Source organism: Halictus rubicundus, chromosome 11 (assembly GCF_050948215.1).
Source record: "Halictus rubicundus isolate RS-2024b chromosome 11, iyHalRubi1_principal, whole genome shotgun sequence".
Taxonomy (NCBI): Eukaryota; Metazoa; Arthropoda; class Insecta; order Hymenoptera; family Halictidae; genus Halictus; species Halictus rubicundus.
The window spans coordinates 8760454-8781164 of NC_135159.1; the positions used below are offsets into that span (position 1 = coordinate 8760454).

The following is a 20711-nucleotide window of genomic DNA, read 5'->3' on the forward strand; positions in this document are numbered from 1 at the left end:
ATACATCTTTTAAGAAATGTATATCATTTTTGAAAATATAAATGCTTCATTTTTATACAAGCTACTTTAATTTGAAAGAGAGAGAGAGAAGAAAAATCGAAATTTCAATTTTGGAAATATTTTGCACTTCATTCGTGAAATCTACTCTGAAGTATACTATGAACTAACATAACAGAACAAAATTTAATTATACATCACCTCGTCGCCGTTATCGTATTTTTCATTTTAATGGTACAATATGGCACAAAAATACTTCTCATCAATTTCTTGATCATTAAACTATTATTATTAAGACTTTTATTGTTTTTATATCATTTCATATATACATATTTACTATAAATAATATGAATCGACTACGCTCTCATTCAAAATGTTACGTTTAACGACACTAATATACAGTACGTCAGGACATTACCATTGTAGAGACCTGGATGTACCATTTACGGAGTCTTCTCAGTGCGTCAACCAGCAGCAACAGTGTATTTTGTGCACCGCAACTAAAGGTTAACCTTCTTTATTGCACACAATTATAGGACAATATTAAACTATGCATAAAATATCAATGAAATATACTATTTTTCGAAGAAATATTTATTATACATAGTGGATTATAATGTAATACATTGTCCATACCTTCTAAATGAAAATATAGATGGAAATCAGACTCATTAAATTTCTTAATCTAATGCCATTCCTTCATCATCGTCTTTCTTATCAGAACTAGCTGTCGGTGAGGCTTGTTTAGCACTAGTGTCGTCCTGTCCTTGCTGTGTTTGCTCTTGGCCAGTCTTTGCTTCGGTTTCAAGAGCACTGACGAACTCTTCGATATTGCCACTGGCCGCAGCATTGACAGCGTCTGGTCCCAAGCCGAATTGCTGGATGACAGGTCCCGCCTGGCCTGACTGCAAAGCAGACCAGAACATTGATAGCGCCTGGGAGAACTGGGGAGACAATAGCGTGGTACACAGTTGGTCCCCTGGCGGTAAGTGCGGGCTCATTTCACTCTCCAGGTTTTCAGAGGCAGAGATCGCCGCACGGATGGCATTGGTCAACTCGGTTGCTACGCCCCTCTGCCGGACAATAAGCTGCGCTGTAGCTGGCCGAAAACAACAGACAATCCCAGAGGAACTTCCCCAACTGCTCAGCAGAGCTAGTGTCTCCGACAGCCAGGAAAAGTTAATGTGGAAAAATATGTTAAACAACGATAAAACCATGCCTCTGTCCATTGGTTTTACGACATTGTATTTTTTCACAGTCTACACAGTGTACTTTTAATTATAGAGATTGTACCATAGGCTCTGGGACATAAAACAAATTCACAGAATGTTATGAGGACATAATTTGTTAGAAAGTGTTATTAACTGTGTTCTCCGAATAATTCGTCATTTGAAACAAAAAGTAATGAAGAGAACTAGAAGATTTAGCATCAAATGTAATTTTAAATACTTACTATAGAAAAATAAATTATAAATGTTAATGAGAACGTATAAACAGTATTATATGAAATATTTATCAGTGTTACACTTTGCTCCGTTATACTTAATAACCAGAAAGATGAGAAATGACTGTATCTATATGCCTGTTTACAAAACAGGCATAACTGCCATGTCAAAACTGTCACAGTACTCGTCAAGATTAAGCGTTATTCCATGTATTTTATCAAGAGCACATTCTAATCTTGATAACGATAACAACTACAAAAAACAATACTCTGCACTAAAAAAAAAATTACTTGATTGTCACAGAAAACTATATCAATAAACAAGATAATACATGTTTATGCAAAAACAAAAATGTTATAAGGTTTCCCAGGCTGTGTTTTCACGAAAAATAATTGTTAAATTATTAAAATACATTTGGGACTTTACGAGAATAACTATAATAATCTTTTCTGATTGTAGTGAAAGTTAGGTCAAATACACCTTGGACAGTGACATTACAGAAACAAAAACAATAAGCTGACTAATACCCCATTATTGACGGAATTTAATTTTTTAATAATTTTGAAACGAAACTGAAATTATTTTTTAATTTAAAATTTTTATGTTTTATTTAGATTTTAATTTTGAATATATAAATTACTCTAATACTAATTGGAATAATGCTATACACTTCATTGTGTCATACTAAGTTGTATAATACTACATATAATTACTTTCATTAGTCCATTGACCTGAGAGTTCATTATGAACAATGAGAGTAAATAGAATCGAAAATATATTTGGCTCTATAGCCAAAAAATGACTATACGTATGATCAACAGATCAGTAGCAACATAAGACAGTAACAACAAAACAAATGTGCAAATTGAATTCATTAACAAACATAAAATCACTAGTATCTAATATCTAGAAACAACATATACTAAACACAAATAATTCAGAAACTAAAGGATATTACCTGAACAAAAATTTCTGCTCCAACAGGGGGAACAGGTGAAACAACTGGAACAGGTGGAACAGGTGGAATATCAGACAAGAAGTTCTGAAGATCGCTAAGCTGTATTTTGTTGTTACTACTAGTAGTAGTCCCTGTTGTTGATGGAGCAGGTGTTTTGGTTGCGGGTTTACTCTCACCTAGATAAAAATTCACATAAATCAACATACTTTATTCTTGAACTTACACGTAATACAAATTACTCACCATTTGGCTTGGACGTGTCAGTTGACGATGGAGAAGAAATCATTTGTGTGGCAGGTCTTGAAGTGGTATTCCTTGTACTATCACTAGATGCAGTTGTCGTAGAAGCTCTAGCGCTCTGAGCAACCTGTGGTCTGGTCATAGTCCCCAATAAATTGCTTATTCCTCCTATTTGGCCTACTCCGCCGAATAATTGAATTAACTGTTGCTGTGACATATTATTCAGTAAATTTTGGAGATCGCCTTCTGCATTCGGATTGCCACTTCTTTGGGTGTCTGGGGTTGGTAGGTCGTTTAGGACCTCATTGATCTTTCTGCAGTACTCCTCATCTTTGTCTGTTTTCAGACTCTACAAGGTAAGGCAATAATTAATCAATATATTAAACAAAATTAATCTGAGGTCTTATTAACATATTAAACTCCACATCGGTCCCTATGGATAGGCCATATGTTTTATGCCCATAGCTCTCCTCACTTGACAGTAGACTGCGGTGTAAACGGAATGTCAAGCAAAATAGGGTTGGTGTTTAAGCATTATAATTTTATTCTAAGAAATTTTCTTTATACAACAATAAATAAATATTCGTTATCTTTCTGCAGAATTTAAGTAACATGGAAACATGAATCAAATCTTACCTGCAGCCAAACGAAGAACTTTTTGCCAGACGCTTTGAACCTTAAAACGTATACTCTTCCAGTTTTACATTGGGGAACATGTTTAAACTCACAATCATCAGGGAAAATAATTAGGTCCTATATAAACAGAATAAATACTATATTAAAAATTACAAACTTCAACAGAAAAATATAGAGTCGGCATATGATAAAATTTTGTACAATTAAAAATCTTGATTGTGATACAAATAAATATGAAAAGTTATAAATTTGGAAAAATATACATAAAGTTAATGAATGACACAATTTTATACGATTGAAAGTTCTATTCGCGAAAAAAATTATAAATTTCAAACGTGTACACCAAGTTAATGAATGGCAATTTTGTACGACCAAAAATTCTGAATAAAATAAAAAATAAATATGATATATTCTTACATCTTCAACAAAGCCAGTAGTACGATCTTTCCAACAGAAATGCATCAATGAATCGTTAGATTGATAAACGTAAATCTGTCCCTTTCGTGTGTCTGGATAAACCATCTTCCCTTTCATAGTCATTTTCCCAGCTTTAAATTCGACTAGGTTTTTTAAATTGCTGCGGGATGCATTGTTTCCAAAAAGTGCTGCTCCCGACATGATTGATTTTTTCACTATACGCGTTTTGTTTAGATAAATATATTAAACCTCAATAGGCGGTTAATTTTTGTTGTATGTACCGTGCGATGACAGTGCACTTCAAAATGGCGTGTTCAGAGGTTCGCGATCTCGCATTATAATTTAGGCGCCATCTGTCGGCGACTATCGGAAGTTTGTAATTTTAATAAGGTTGATGGCGCTATCTATGAATTATTAAAATAAATAATTAATATAAACTACAGACGAGGTATAGGAGTAGATGAGTAGACCAATTACCATTTGGGGTTTCGTGTCTCACGATCTGAAATACCGACATCGTTAACAACAACTAGATTTCATACGCCCTCTACGCTGACGAACGATAAATTTTGCAACTAGATCCACGTGAAGCTTAGACCATATCATCGACGAGATATTTAGAAAGACTGCCAGCCCTCGTGTTAAACTGCGAGGCTCAAAGTGGGTCCCAGGTGAGATTCCACCGACGAGATATATCTCGTTGGTGCTTATTCCTACATCTCGTCTGTAATAGTTCCACAATATTAGTTCCGACCGATACGGTAGGATGTGACACAAAAATGGTAAGGGGGCTCTAGAGCCCCACGGATGTGGGACAAAAAATACATTGGGTGATTGGTCTACTCCTTTTGAGAGTTTTTAAAAATCTCTCGTCGGTGGCAGGGGCTGGCAGTCTTTAACAGTACCTCGTCGGTGTCATAGATCTACAGAGTGGGGCATCAGTTAGACGGTATGTTATCGTATATCGGTAACGTTTGTCGATCAATTTGAGCGTTTTGCTGCTACGTGTAATGGCGCTAGTTTGAAAATTTATCGAGCAGATGATTATTACCGCCTTTCCCATAAGATTCAATTTAAATTTCGGCACGAATCTTTTATGACTGCATTTCACTAATTTAATTCTATTAATTATCTAACGACTAATTTTCATTTCTAACCTATCTGCTCCTACTATTTGATATATATTGGCTACATTTTATTTAATCTCCCAATGGTGTGAACTTTAAACTTTGATTTCTTTTGTTTCATACTAAATCCAAAAACTTATTATTTCTCAATTTTCATTATTTTGCAATCTCATTAGTATGCAAATTGTTGTTCTTTGTATACCAGGGAAATTATTTAAAGAAATATTCAATCGGATTTTTCAGAAGGGTCAGGAGGGTTGTCAACTTTGCGGCGCGCATAGGCGCAGCCGCACAGGGGTCCTCCACTCCCAGCATGCACTCCTGCTTGCGTGTAGGCGTACGAAGGACGATGAAAGTGCTTTTGACACATCGATCGGGTTCAATCGACGTCTAAAAACGAAAAACATTCGACGTCTAAGATTGATGAACAAGAAAGAACACAATAGAAATTTTCTGAATCTAAATCAACAATCATCGACCCGCACATGTGACTGCACAACGTGCTCATACCTCTTTCATATATCATCGAATCTTTAATGTACAAAAGTTCCATCGTCGCCCAATTAATTGCAGTAATTTCCATGCCTTAGAACGCAGACGCTATTGCGAATATTAGAAAACCCGCCTGTCGAGATACCGGCAAGACCATCAGCTTAAAAAAAAACTGTCAATCTGCTCGAAAACCCGGGATTGCTGTACCAGGCGGTCAGGAACAGGTTCGAGGTGTCCGCGCACCGAAATCCTTTTGATTGCCTCAGGATCTGTGTTTGTGGAACACTCCTGACGAGGAGAGTACTACTGAAATACGCGCCTGTTTCACAGGATAGTAAGCTCGGTGGAGGTTCATCGTCACGAAGACACCCATTTCCAACGTTTCCAGTACGAAAATTGTTCGATAAAAGTATGATTCGAGTAGAAAAAACAATGTAGGATTTATTTCTGAAATGAGCCAAAAATATAGTTTCCTTTGCAAAATATCTTGTTCAATAAGTAGATTGTTGTCAACATTTACAGGGGGGTATAATGGTGTTGGATGACAGTTTAAATTGCTCTGTTTCGTTTAGGTCGCAGCAAAAGTAACAAAGTAAATTGTGAAAAGTTGACGAAACCTTGAATATTTAATGGTAGGCGTTAAAAAATCAAGAACGATGTACAGGTGATATAACATTATGCAGTTTGTAGATTTCTGTAATTTTCTTTCGCTGCCAGTGGCGCAGGGGCTAGTTAGTACTTACTACACGCAAAATAAATATTTTTGAAAACATTTCTGCAAGTTGGCAAATTCTCGTATAATTAAAATAAGGTGTCTTGTTGTTGATAATTAAATTTCCGAGATAGCTTTTCATTAATACTTAAATGTACCGGGTTTCTCTTCGTTAACAACTAATTTTATAGCGTAGCATTTTATTGACAATTAAACTAGTCCGGTAGCATTGGGGGGGCTCTTGCTGAGTACACAACATTTATTTTCCAAGTTCAGTGATCTATACGAAAATAGTCCAGTTCAGAACATTCTCCGAATTGGCAATTAAATGAAATTTGTCAGGGTACCTTTTTCTCGACAATTAAATCGTAGATTATGTTTCGGGTGCGTACCATTGAACGAAGAAAAGGAACGGGCGGGTAACCTATCAGGAGCTCATGCCAAGGATGTCGCACGAGAATGGCAAAGCGCAGGCTCCGATAAACCACAAAGGCTGACGGTGATGCCGAGGGAACAGAATGGAAAGTGGATTGCAAACCGCGGGGACAGAAAATAAAATTCCGCTTGGAGCAATATTAAAAATTGAAAAAAATGTTTCAACCCTCCGATTAATTAATTACCATAAATAACAGCCCGTTTAGAGTTCTGGGACAGGCATTAATACGTGAAGGGGCGAACTTTGCAGATTTCGACAATTCCAAACTGCCTCCCTTTTGCCAGCACAATCAACACGCCTGGTAGAAGTTACGAGGACATAACGTTAGGTACAGAGCGTGCAGGTAAAGTGTGGAGCGCAGCACGTAAATCGTAAAAGCTTGCGTCGGTAGAATGCCATCGAGTACGAACACAATCGCGCTCGGCAGGGGTGTACGCGACCGTCGGTGTGCCCGTATAAAGTTTCCCTCGAGTAGAATGGCGGTATTAGAATGTATTGCGAGTAAGGATATTCGGGTTTTATACCCGGGACGGTAGAAGTTAAAGGCCGTTTCATACGGAGAGCCACGAGCTTCATTGGAAAAGCTGCGCCGGGATCATCGGGTAAATGATAAAATAGAAATGCGACTTTGCGGAACGAAACTCGCTGACTATGAATCGGAGTTACCGTCCGGGAATCTAAAAAAATCTGCGGACACGTTCGAACAGTACACCGCGATATTTACAACAAAATTTTGTTCACCGGACGGTACACATTTCAGAAATATACTTTTCTGATTTCCAAATATTGCTGCATTTTCCGACGGTTTAAAATATAATTTTTTGCAACGACACAACTTTCTGCCTTTGGATTCAATGGATTACTTTCTAGGTCCCAGATCGTTCTGGAACGTTCTAAATAGAGTAAAAAATATAGTGTTCGCTTGTTAAACAAACGAAAAATATAATTCCTATTCGAAAGTACTTTCTTCGACGCGTAGAATATTGTTGAAATTAACGTAACGACGGAACTTCTTGCCTTCGGATTAAACGGATTAGTTTGTACGCTTCGCGCCGTCTCTTTCTCGTTGTCCTAAGAGATCTAACCTAACCTAAATTAGCATTTGAGTTTCCAGAAGCCTACGAACAAAATTTCGAACGATTTGATCGTACCAGGGGGATATTAAGAACCTAACTTTTAAAAGTAGAAATATTTTTCCATTTATTCGATGTAGAAGAACTTCGGATTGAAGCTCTGGTAACGGAGTTCATCGTTCCTCGTTCTGGAGGGGCATCTAAAAGTTTCAGGGGCTCAAAGGATGAAAAAGGGCGTTTCGCGGAGGAGGCAGGAGAGTTTTCAAAGGCGGGAGAGGGTGGTTTGTCAGGACACAAGACTGGCACCCTTCAAAGAAAGGAGGGAAACTCGACGATTGCTCGGTCCAATTAAGGTGGCGCCTAGCGCTCGGCGATGAGTCGAGTAGTGCGCAGAAATAAAGCCGAACGAAGGGTGCGAGAGCTAAGATCAGCCCTCGTTTCTCTTTTCTTTTTTTTTTTTCTCTTCCCTTTTTATCTTGGTCCTCTGGCCGAACCAGCGTTGCCAGGCGACAGGAGCACGGGCCACTCTCGAAGATGCTTTAGAGGGGCCAACGCGAAGAGGACGAACTTTTGACCTTTTGAGAGCGGCTCCTTGAACCGCCGCTCTATGGCCTCTCTGTGAAGATGGTCCTAGGGATAACGGGCTGTGTCCTTGGGGTTAATGCACCCTGGAGCAGCGCAACAGACTTTCAGGATGATACTCATAGAAGCCCCTCCCTGTTTTGATATACTCCATTTTTAATGTCAACTTATTTCGGCCTAATCACTGGAAAAAACGAGTAGCTGTGATTCAAAACCGTAAAACGATTAAAAGAGTTCAATAACGTCGATATAACTAATTGTTTTTTCATTTAACTTTTAACGTTGCCTCAAAATCAAAAGGCAACCCCGTATAATTGTCCTCATATTTTTAGCTCGTTGTCCAGCAATTTGATAGCTTAAATTTATTTATATTAATCGAAGTACCTTAAATTCGTACAGAAAATGTGTGCACTTTTGTGATGGACGCAGTATAAACAATAATTCCGTGGCAGGCCCATAAAAACCGGCTTACAATATTTTTTGCGAGGCATCCACGTACACTTTGCGTCTGTGTGCGGTCTAACACACGTACCCACGCCACTGTGTAACGCAGTTCTCATAAAACGTAAGGGTACATTGATCTCGTATAGAGGTTATACGCTCAGTGCAGGTTTAAAGACCGGAAAAGATACAGTACCGTTGGAAATGTGAAATTTTCCTCGTTCCTTCTAACAAGCAGATAAATAGATTTATTTATGCGCAGATTTATTTTATAGAGCCATATAAATAGGACTTTCAATGAAAGAATAAAATACGTGACTGTACCGTTTCCGTGTTCAGCGCAACGTTGTCCCAGCGGGCCTGCAACCCTCCTTGCAGCGCTGCATTAGGGTGAGATAACGATGCAGCATCTCAAACGACAGCAACAATGTTCGACGAGCTGCGTGCACATTGCCTGCACACAGGCGTCGTTCAGAAAACTCCTGTTCATTCGTCGGCGTAGGTGGTCAGAAGGAATAAACACACCAACATAAAATACAATCCCCAGCATCATCGTACACAAAAGAATTTTTTCCTCGTGAAAATATACACGTTGACAGTTCACATCCAAATATTAGGTCGAATAAAAAATATCATTCCAAGGTTATCACACAAGTTATTCACAAATCGTAAAGGTAAGTATAAAGGACTATTAATATAAAAATAATTAATTTATAGTTTCAGGTAAAAAGAAGACCCGGGCAGAATGTGCTCGAGGGATGAAGTACTGATTTTATGAAACCTATCAGTAGCTGCGAATTCGACTTCAGTGCCGCGAGCTAAGTAGTCGAACGAAACACTGAAAGCCCAGAATTATCGGAGGAACAACGTCAGCCAAGGCGCTAATTAAATGCGAGCGGAAAGCGCGGTTCGCTCGATCGTAAAGGATCTTTACCGTCCCTTCGTCTAATCTACCGAACTGCATAAAATTTTTAGAGGCTACAGGATTCGCGCGGCTCTCTTTTCCCGAGCATAATGACTCGCCGTGGTAACTGCCATCAGCTGTACCGGGAATTATTCAACTGACTTTTACTCGCGCGGGTGAGCCGGCGCGCGCTCGATCGATGCAGCTCGATTAGGCGACCCCGAGGGAGCCGAGGATAAAAAGGAGGTGCTCCTTCGACCGCCGGAAGTCAAGCGAGACTTCCGGTTAGGCTCGTACTACGCACGGAACCCAATTCTGAGCCCGCCTCTCGCCGCAGCAGCTTTAAGCTCGCCCCGAGGGAACCTGCAGCGTTTTTATGAGCGTAATTTATGGCTGCGCGTCAGTTGGCCCCGCGATAAACTCATTGCAACGACAATGTGCATGCGCACCGGCCGGAAAAATTGTCGCTGATACTAGGTTATGTTCGGAAATGCGTTTCGGTCGAAGGTGAATATTTTTAAAAGAGATTTATTCCGAAATTAACTTTCTTGTTAACGAAGCCGCGTCTTCTAGAACAACGAAACCACGCCCCTTCGGATACTTTACACAGAAATAGCATTCCCGCCACGCCCCTCGGAGCAATCTATCATTGGTGGCTCGGGAGTTGGCACAGAGGAGCTACAAAAATATGGAAGGTGGTCCTATATTCCAAATTACTCGTTTCTAAAAACGCGTTCATTCGCTGGCTTGGTCAGTCCGTGGTCGATGCGTGTCACCGTTTGATCGATAAGGGATGGCTGGTTTTTATGTCTTGCAAACCACGCCCCTCGGAGCATTTCGAGCAAGGGAGACAATATTACCACGCCCCTTTAGACCCTTTGTACATAGAGGGCAATGAACCCAAGCTTATTACGGCAGTCTACATAGAGGGGGCATTCAAAGCACGCTCTTCCGATCATTTTATTCAAGGGAAGCGATACAACCACGCCCCTTGAAACGATTATACAATAAAGCCACGCCCCTCGGAGCATTTTACACAATGCAGGTAATACAACCGCGTCGCTTAAAACGCTTTATACAATCTGAGCAACGAAACCACACCTATTAAAGCAGTCTACACAAGGGGACAATGAAACTGCGCCCCTCAGGGCATATTATACATGGAAAGCAACGCAATCACGCCTCTTATCGCGGTTTATACAAAGTGGGCAATAAAACAACGTCTGTCACAACACTCTACATAGAAAGGACAACGAAACCTTTTAATACACTTTACAATAAGCGGGCAATGAATCCACGAGTACTAAGCCAGTCTACATAGAGAGGGCAATGAAACCACGCCTCTTAGCATACTCTACACTAGGAAAGCAACATAACCACGCCCCTTAAGACGCTTTACACAAAGAGTGCAAGGAAATCAGAGTCCTGAGAGCATATTATACAAAGGAAGCTATACATTCACGGCCTTTTAACAAAGAGGGTGATGTTGCCACGCCTATTGAGGCAACGTACGTCCGCGAAACCACGCCCACTTTGTACTGAAAATTGAAGCTAAACGTTATTTCTGGCGGTGTCAGATCCAATTCTGGATATAATACAAGTGAGAGACGTTAATGTATTTTCTGTTCGAGTTACTCGGACACGATTGAAGACTGGGTATCGTGGTAATCGACGCATTTGCTCGGTCGTGAGCTGTGCATGCCCGACGAATGCCCCGGATGCAGTAGGAGGCTTCTCGTGTGCCAGATCCCGCGTCTTTCGTCGTCGTCGTAGCGCGCGAGCGCAGGCTAGAGGCGTGACTGTGTGCGTGCGAATAGCCCGCCAGACGACCGGCGCCACAAGGAATCCCCACGTACACCTGAACCGAACCCCAGTCTGAGCGATCGCTTGCGTAATATCTCGACGAACGGCTGTCGACGCAGTCTATACTATTTCCGTGACGTTGCGTCTGCAGGGACTCGGTTTCAGTCGGCTCCGACCTCCAACCACGCCGCCGATTCATCCCAACTGCTGTCGACGAGTTGCCCTAGTCGTGCGATCACCATAACCTCGCGGAAACTCATCTCGATCCCATCGGAATCGAAGCGATTTCGAATTTCCCGCCATTTCAGAATATGTACATTCACCGTTACGGAGGCACGGGTCGGCGAAACGATGATATAACCTCGAAAACACGTCGGCGAACGACGACGTCTAAAAGATCTGGCGGGGTTTGTTCTCGATATTCTTCGTGTGTACTAGGGAATATAATATAAATTTCTTTTTTGCAATGATATATGCTTGTCGCCGCTAATAAAAGTTCGCGGAATTTCTCTGACGCAATTAGAGCATGTCAGCTCGTTGCGGACAGTTATATCGGAGGGATATTTACTGAATGAGACGAAAGTATGAAATAATTTTTGCGAAGGGTGGGGGCGGGGGAGGGGGGAGCGGGATAGAACAACCTCAGCGCATTCCAGGCAAGGTAGTTACTGGATAGGTCCGCGCAACATGATTTAAATAGAATGTGCAATTTACCAACGACATAGCGAACTCCAGAACCTGTTTTCCTTCGGACCTGACAGATTTAAACCGCTCGATGGGTCCTTATCCGTGTTGTAACGGTGAAAATAACTTGTGCGTTTTCTTCTAGCCGATCGGTGGACACAATGGTCCTCGTGGTTATCGCGCAGAAGAAACTGAAACTTTGAAAACTGTTGCAATTTTATTAAAAAGATTCTGATATTGTTTTCGGATGCTTTTCCACTGGGAAACGGGCGGGAAAGAGAAGAACAAAATGGCAGACACAACAGCACGATAGGTTTGAGTTACCGTAACTTTGAGACAAAAAACTGTAGAACGTTTTACCCGGGCTCGTTTCAAAGTGCGAAAGCTCTACTTTCTGAGGCCGTCAATTTCATTGTTTTTTGGGCCATTTTTATGTTTTAGGATGTTTTTCCACTGGAAAACGGGCGGGAAAGAGAAGAACAAAATGGCAGACCTAACAGCACGATAGGTTTGAGTTAGCGTAACTTTGCGACAAAAAATTGTAGAACGTTGTACCCGGGCTCGTTTCAAAGTGCGAAAGCTCTACTTTCGGAGGTCGTAAATTTCATTGTTTTTTGGGCCATTTTTATGTTTTAGGATGTTTTTGCACTGGAAAACGGGCGGGAAAGAGAAGAACAAAATGGCAGACCTAACAGCACGATAGGTTCGAGTTACCGTAACTTTGCGACAAAAAACTGTAGAACGTTGTACCCGGGCTCGTTTCAAAGTGCGAAAGCTCTACTTTCGGGGGTCGTCAATTTCATTGATTTGGGGCCATTTTTACGGCAGAGAATTGGTTGTAAAGTAAACACAGGTCCCCTTCTGAAAAGTGATAGACTCGCCGTGCAATCGGTTCGGTGCCATCGATACGATAGCAATCAACACCGTAACCATCATTTTTCCTGTAGCTCGCGGGCTCGCATTAATTCACTGTTGCCTCAGAATCGCGGAACACCTGCTCCCATGCCTTCCGCGATGGACTGCGCCTAATTGTAACTACAGAAATGATAATTTGCGGGTTGCGCACCGCGGCGCTTGCCATTTAGAAATTACAGGCCTCACGGCGAACCTGATATCGCCGCGTTTGGTGCGTGCATATGCGAGCTGTGCAGCGTGCTTCGGAGCCCATAACCCAACACCCGTAACAAAATGTATAATCCGGTAAATTTCCGCAATTATTTTCACCCGTCTTTGCAATCCCAAAACCGACAATTTCAATATCAACAATAATCTACCGATATCGTTATTCTGATTCGATTCTTTTCGATTGAATCGATATTTTAATGAAATTATCAAAAAGAAAATCGATGGTATCTTGCGAGGGGGAGGGGGGGTAGCCGAAACCATCAAGCAGGGCCGTAAAAAAGAGGTAAGGGAAGAAGGGCGAGGGAAAGGGAACAGTTGCAGGAGGTTCGAGGTAAAGCTGCCATAAACGAGACCGATAAAGCGTCAGGCCCGTAATAAGAGCTGGCAGAAAGTTAACTGAACCGTGAAGTCGAGTCTGAAGAGGGCCACGACGCCGGAGCAGTTCCAGGAACATCCTCTTCGAGAACACCGTGCCTGTCCTTTTCTTGCTTCTCTTTCTCTCCGCTCCTCCCTTTTATCTCGTATTCTTTAATCCTGACTCTCCTGGCGTTCTGACATCGATCCTCGAGCCCGATCCCGCGTGGCCGTTGACTCTTTGATGTTGGCGGCCATCTTTTTCCATCATCCCCCTCTAAAAGGTCCTTCCCGGCAAAGAAAAAACGTACAACAAACTCCGAAATTATGAAAATTTCAAGTACGTAGATCGAGCGTGACATTTAGAACATAAATTGCAAAATATCGAGGATACAGAACACCGGCGGGAAACACGCCGGAATTTAAAACGCGATCCGCCGATCGATCGTTCGACGAAAAGCCAGAAATTAATTTCTTTCGAGTGTTTCGCGCGATCCCCACGGCTCGGTGATGGGAATGATTAATCGATATCTCTGTAGGTCGATTAAAATAGACGCCGAGGACAGGATTTCTGGGTGATGCGTGAGCGAAATCGTGATTTGGAAGCCTGCCAAAATTTTGTCACGGGCTGCGTGGGCAACAAAAGGCCTTGCGCATCCACGAAAATCATTGGGAAGGAATGAGACTGTTAATTGGGGGTTCTTCGTGCGTCAGGGATTACTCCGGGCGAATCGGAACGAGACATTGACGGAGAAACAATCGGGGGATTGTTTTCAATGTTTCTCGAGGTTTCCGATGGCGATGGTTTTTTTTTCCTGGACCGTTGCGCAGTGTCGCGAATGGCCATTCTAGATGGAAAAAAAAATCATAGATCGTTTCTTGCTTCTTCAAACCGATTGAAATTTTCTATTAGGTCGTGAAATCAGACTCAACATATATGTAGAACCTTTAAAAATAATATTTATATTGAAAAATATTATATAAATTATAGAAACAAATATAAAAATAAATAAAAAATATATAATATTAAATAAGTATAACAATAATATCTAAATATAACAATATAAAAATAATCCTTTGCTAATATCGCTGTCGCTATCGCTAACGGAAGTTCTTGTTAAAAGTAGTTCTAACACACCTTTCGGTAGCGAATTTGTATTTTTTTTTTTTGCGGTATCACCCTATAATAATTTATGATGGAATCAGAAGTAATTAACAACATTGCTATTAAGTCGTAGTTTGTAGATACACGCGAATTCTTCCTTGTGCGGCCAATCCTAAACCTTATGTCTTTGTTGCGAGCTTCTTGAGCCTCTTCAGACATCATGCCAATAGGCATTCTACACTATGAAATAATAATTTGTGCACTGTAACGGGCAGATAAAACCAAGGATATAAATTTAAATACAAATCTTTTCGCGAACAAATTTCTCGAAATTTAGAAAATTAATGTTGTGACATGAAGAAAGAGCAGATAAGATATAAAAAAATCGTAATGCCTGTTATATTCGAAGTTTTTGAAGAAACGTCTAGCCGTGTTACCATCATTTGTGGAGCCACTTCCTCCTGCTTTTCTAGAATGCCCGTACGGTGTGACAAAGACTTTAAAAAATTGTGACAGGCAGGTTAGCAGATATTTGCAGCTGATTTTTGTCAGAATCCCTTCCATACAGTTTGAACTTGATGCACTAAAAATTTCAAGATGGGATCTTTTGAGACTTTCTAGTTCTGCTCTATTAAAGTCAACCAACCGGCACAGAAAACCGGTACTTAAACAATCTATAAAACTTATTGCAAAGGACTTTATTAACGAACTTTGTGAACATTAATGTAAATATTTACTTATGTTGATATAGAATATCGTGCATAGAAACTTAAAGATTCATATTTATTGCTCTGACATAATTTTCTTTAGAACAAAGATAATTAGATATGTAGATATAATTAAATATGTTTTCTGACATGACTTTTTTTCCACCTAAAATGGCGATTCGCGGCACTGTGCGTTCGGAGGAATAAATCCGGCGGTTCTAGGGCCTCGTTTCCGAGAAACGGAGTGCACGCACCGATATGGTCTACCAAACGGTTGCACGTTTGTCGTTCTGCCAAACATTTGACGTCTTTTAATACGGTGAACGTTACGTGCACGGTCCCTGGCGTGCTCCCTGCGAGCATAAATCCGAACCAGAGTGAATGATCGTGCCAAGTTGAGGTGTAACAAACGGCGCTTCAGGAAATAATGACGTTCCAACAGAAGCAGCGGTCATTAAGGATCCAGTGACATTTAAGAATCGACGAAGACCCGGAATGATTTCATCATCAACCTGTTGTAACTTAAAAAAAATATATGTAAAACTCGTGCTCGTTTTAACCAGTTAACTGTGTTTGACGAGTATACTCGTCACGAAGAAATGGCAATATTCTGTGTCATGACCAGTATACTCGTCAAAACTATAATTCGAACAGCGGTTAATTTTTGCGACGCAACTCAGATACACATTTTTCAAAGAGGTCGCAACAGCTAACTGGTTAAAGCGGGGAATCCCTAATTTCGACACGCCCGAGTTATATTTTACGATTCTTTTGCAATAGAGAATAGGCGGGACAGCGATGACGCGCAACGACTTCCCGGAAAGGTGTCGTACGACGGTGCACCTAGGTTCGTTCTAAAGGTCAAAGTTTTTCCTAATTCACGTTGATTCGATGATGGCACAGTCTCGCCGACGTGCATTTAAGCATAAACGGAAGAGCAGGAAAATCTGACGCAACGTAGGCGCGGCGAGCGTGATCAATCGCGACAGAATGTGAAAGATGCGAAATCGCAAGAATTATACCTAAGCATGATGCGGTCTGTTCCAGGAATGCCCCGGTGCCCGCCTAATGAAGTCACTGCGCGGGTAAAGTTCACTCCGATGAGTTTATTTGATATTCGGATCTACGAGCTTCGACGGGCTGGTACAACTATGGAGAGCGAGCACGGTACGGAAATAGAGCTGGAAAAATATTTTGGTGCTCGGTCGATGCGGGGTAAACAAAGATTAACGTCAGTTGAGCGCAGGCCAAGTCCTTTCGCGCGGTTCCAACGGCCAGGAAATGGCGACGGTATTCCCTGTCTGTCACCGCACCGGTGATCCTTATTCCCGTGTCATGCTCGCTATTATTTTCACCAGCTTACTTCCGGTTCGTACCATGACGTTTGACGGACGCCGAGGATTCTTCATTTCGGAATTCTTTATTGTGCGGCCACACAGTTTTCAATATTTCTGGACGAAAAAAATCGATGGTAGGATTTCGGTGAACCCTTCGCAAAGATCCGCGCGTTCATATTGCTCCCTCTGACTATCATCTTTTCAGATCTCTGGAGCATCATTTAAGAGATAAAACATTCATTCCTGTAGAAGATGTAAGAAGGCACCTATATTTTGCTTCTCGGACCTTGGATTTCTATAAGAAGGGGGATTGAAAATTTGCAGGAAAGATGGCAAACTGTCCTCTAAGAAATAAAAACTTGAATTTACTACAAAGCTTGTTTTAGATTTCAAAATAATTGATTACTTATGGGTGCCCCTGATATACAGGGTCATCCGTTTTTAAACGGCCAAACGTCAACCAGCTATAGAGGACCCCGAATGAAACAACTTTCACCCCTAACACTTTCTTTGATTCGGTCTTGATTTTTAGATGATTGCAAAAACCCGTCATTTTTTGCGTTCACTTAAGACTAAATATATTAGGACTGCAATTATGTATCTTGATGATTTTTCCTTTGTTTGGTTTGAAATAAATAGGGGCATCTTTTTTATTAAGTCAACTTTTTTGTATGACCTTTGGATCTTGTTTTTTTTTTGACATGGAGCACGCCGTGGAGACTGAATGAAATAACTTCGAATCAAAAAAAGTGTAAGGGGTGAAAGTTGTTCCATTTGGGGTCCTCTATAGCTGGTTGACGTTTGGCCGTTTAAAAATGGATGACCCTGTCTGTATATACTCCCCAGAACCTGCTAATTTTCATTCGAAAATACCCACACGTGTCCCTGCAAAAAAATGCACGAGGCCACAAATATTTTCGAACCGACTTCCGGAAAGGAGGGGGGTTGCTCGGTTCGATCGGTGTTTAAATGAACTCTCGGTTACTTTCTGTGCATCCCCTTTACGGTTCTCACTGTTTTTAGATAAAAAGTTCCTATTATTAAAGTCCCCAAGTTAAAAAGTGTTCCTCCGCCAAAGAGTCCCTAACGATACACGGCGCGTCCTGCGCCGGATACCGATTCTGTTCAGCACGATTGCAGGAAAGTGGCGTGTACCAAACCGCGAAATAAGGGCAAGACAACGAAAGCAGAGATTTCGAAGCCGGGGTCTGGCAAAGTGCCACACACTCTCGCGGCAGCTCGCCACCCGAAAGAGCGTGGGAGTGGAATTCCCTGATTCTCGCGAGCCTTATTTTGGGAGCGGCTGGTTCAACCGCCCGGAAGCGGGACTTACAAATTTGGAGCGGTGGCCCATTTTTTTTTTCCTCGCCGTTGCTCCGGCTCGAACTCACTCAGCCGAATTCACCGGGCGATTCTTGGAAACCGGTCCGCCCACGCTTTTGTAACCGCCTCCCCCTCCCCTCCTCCCCGTTCGCTTCCATTTCTCTCGAATATTTTTATTTCTCTCGCGTCCAACGAATCGCGAAACCTACACCCATATATTTGACGCACGCCAGATTTTTTTCCAAATTTTTGCGCAATATACAACGGAGCAAAATCAGCCTGAAACTGCCTTCCTCGGTATTTTTGATTCTCCGCTTTCAGGATTTGCAACTTGAAAATTTGTAAACTGACGAGAAACAGAAATTCTAGTGTGCTGTATTGAACAGAGAAAATAGGCCGGAAACTGCTTTTCAATTTCTTTGTGTTTTCATTTTCTGCTGGGATCTTCAAGTTGAAAATTGGTGAAAAATACCTTGGAAACTGGTTTTTCGATTTTGCCTCGTAACTACCCCGCGAGTCAGGATATGAGACGGCAATTTTACACAAGATGGCTGCTCTTGATGCTCCACCGAACAACCCGCAGATGGTTCGATTTGCTTCAAGGATACCATTTTTCTCGGACGGTAATTGTAGTCGAAGAATCTTTTAGAATTTAATAGCGCGAATCGATGGTGTATAAACGGTGTAATAGATGCTGCGATTGAATAAATGAATAGCTAACGGTCCCGATAGCGATCGTTGCAACACGTTAGCGCTACCAACACTGCCACTAGTGGCAGCCACGTAGGCAGGAAGTGATAGCGCGTCAACCTTCGTGCGATTTCTCACCTGGAAGTAACGACATTCCTCGGCGAATTGTCTTCGAGCGAGCCTTGCACGCCTCGCGATCGTCTTTGACAATTAACAAATCGTTATGCGCTAACTGTTTGTCACGTGTCCTTCTTTACACGTTGTCGAAAATCTTTCGAGAACGGTAACGATAACTAAAACATCTGGCTATTCCTTGAAAGGTGTCAAAGCACTGTCCAAGTATAATGAAAACATTTTGAAAACATTTTAAAATTGTGCAAACGTTCAGCATGTAAAAGGGGCCCCGGGTCTATCGTAAAACTATTTATTAACGACAATTCTCTCTAAACAATTTTTCAAACTAGCGAAGAAATGTGCAGAATACTGCACAGATTTCAATTTTCTGCTTCATTCCAAAATTTATTTAAGCTCAAGGTAGAATTGTTGTCATATTTTTACCTCCCCACACTTTCATTGTCTCTAACAATTAATTAAAATCGCCCCTTTTAAACACCGCGGAGCAGGCCGTGTCTCGATATGGTGTGTTTTCTGTATTTCGTGGAAATTATCGGAATTCCCGGGCAGGCTGACGGAATCCGCGCAAAGGCGATCGCCGACGAGCAAATCGAAAGCAAAATGGACTCCTTCCTAGGGGAGAAGAAGCAAGATATTCCCTGCGCGTCACCATTTGCTCAGGAATTCCATTCGGTAATTCATGGAGACAAAATCGTGCAATCCGGAGAGGATTCTGCGAAAAGAATGCCCTCGGACGGGGCCAGGAGAAACATGGCCGCTTTCGTGTCCTCTGGCGGTGCTTTGACGCTGTTTCTTTCGGCTGAATATCGGGGATAGTCTTTTTTAGAAGAGAAGGATCGGAATCTTAATATATTAGGTGTAGAGGCTCGTTTTTAAGCGGAGCAACTTCTGTTTGTTGGAAAACCATTTCGAATTCTGTCGGGTTTCCCGCCACTTTTAAATACTGACTACAAAGTCACATGTTGGACGCCATTTTTTTTTCGGTTACCAGTTTTCATCGTACTCATTCTTCTCCTCATTTCTGATTAGTCTGGCTTCTAAAATCCGCATCAATTTTACTGAAATATGCGATTTGTTTTCAGGACAGGGGCCCAAAATGAAGCACGCTATCTAATATGCCGGGCCTGACGCAATCAATTTTGGAGCGCTCGTTAGGGCCGGTACGACGCCACAGATGTCTTTTCCGACGGTTTAACTGGACCAGTTAGCTGTAGCAAAAATCCTGAGGTTGTTTAGACGAACGTTCCTCTCGGGGGAAAAAGCGCGGAGGACGTCGAACGGGAAAGGCATGCGTGCCGCATGAATCGCACGCGTCTGCCGCACCTGAAAGAAGAGAAAGAGGGCGGCATGAAAAGAGAGAAATAGAGCAAAGGGATTCTCCACCGTGTTTCGCTTCGCCTCCGAGCTCTCCTCTCCATTCAACAGGCGGCGACCACGGTTTCCAAACGACCGGCCGCTTCCTTGAAACCCCGAGGGGCAGGGTGCCCCATGCTCCTGCTCCCGAGGGAGACCGCAGCTCGGAATACTGGTTCCTCATTCAAACGTTCTTGCGCCGCTGGCATGCTTCGATTGCCTACCAAGAAACTCCTTGATATTCCGCTGCCGCGCCGATCCAGTTCCTCTTGAAACATTGATAATGCTAAAAGAAAGTCATGGGACTCCGGTGGCTCGAGGACCAGTCGGACCAACACGCCTCGCGGACCACATTCATCGCCAAAACTGCACACCTTCGACTTTCCCGCAATCGAATCGTATAGAGAAACCTCTACTAGTCTAGACATACAGGCACTGATAACAGAAGCCACTTAGTTACGGTGCTACACTGAATCCTCACCGATTTGTATAACGATTATCGTTGCAAAATTCGGAAGCATCGGTGGCTTCAGCGTTCAGATACAAGACAGTTCTATTATACATCATTATATCCAAAACATACAGAGTATACACACAGAGCCCCCCTCGCGGTTAAAGCAGGTCGTCTAGGTCAG

General features: G+C 41.9%; 1 protein-coding gene across 2 annotated transcripts; it reads right to left on the minus strand.

The window, feature by feature from the left end:
• Positions 1-282: 282 nt before the first annotated feature.
• Rpn13 (regulatory particle non-ATPase 13) lies at positions 283-4038 on the minus strand. 2 transcript variants are annotated; one of them, XM_076795731.1, is made up of 6 exons: positions 3694-4038; positions 3277-3393; positions 2644-2989; positions 2401-2576; positions 634-1070; positions 283-497 (listed from the first exon to the last, which is right to left on the minus strand). In XM_076795731.1, exons 1-5 carry the CDS (start codon positions 3892-3894, stop codon positions 678-680), a joined length of 1233 nt encoding a protein of 410 aa, XP_076651846.1. In that variant the 5' UTR covers positions 3895-4038; the 3' UTR covers positions 283-497; positions 634-677. The 2 variants fall into 2 exon arrangements, with proteins under 2 accessions (XP_076651846.1, XP_076651847.1); XM_076795732.1 differs by having other exon boundaries at positions 634-902; positions 3694-4035.
• Positions 4039-20711: the final 16673 nt, after the last annotated feature.

What these genes read in the sequence shown, in the direction of transcription:
- Rpn13 (XM_076795731.1), bottom strand. Translation starts at nt 3,894, where the DNA reads ATGTCGGGAGCAGCACTTTTTGGAAACAATGCATCCCGCAGCAATTTA. An exon ending in CTACTGGCTTTGTTGAAGAT is followed by an intron (nt 3,394 to 3,693) that starts GTAAGAATATAT and finishes CTGTTTATATAG; the next exon opens with GACCTAATTATTTTCCCTGA. An exon ending in AGTTCTTCGTTTGGCTGCAG is followed by an intron (nt 2,990 to 3,276) that starts GTAAGATTTGAT and finishes CTTACCTTGTAG; the next exon opens with AGTCTGAAAACAGACAAAGA.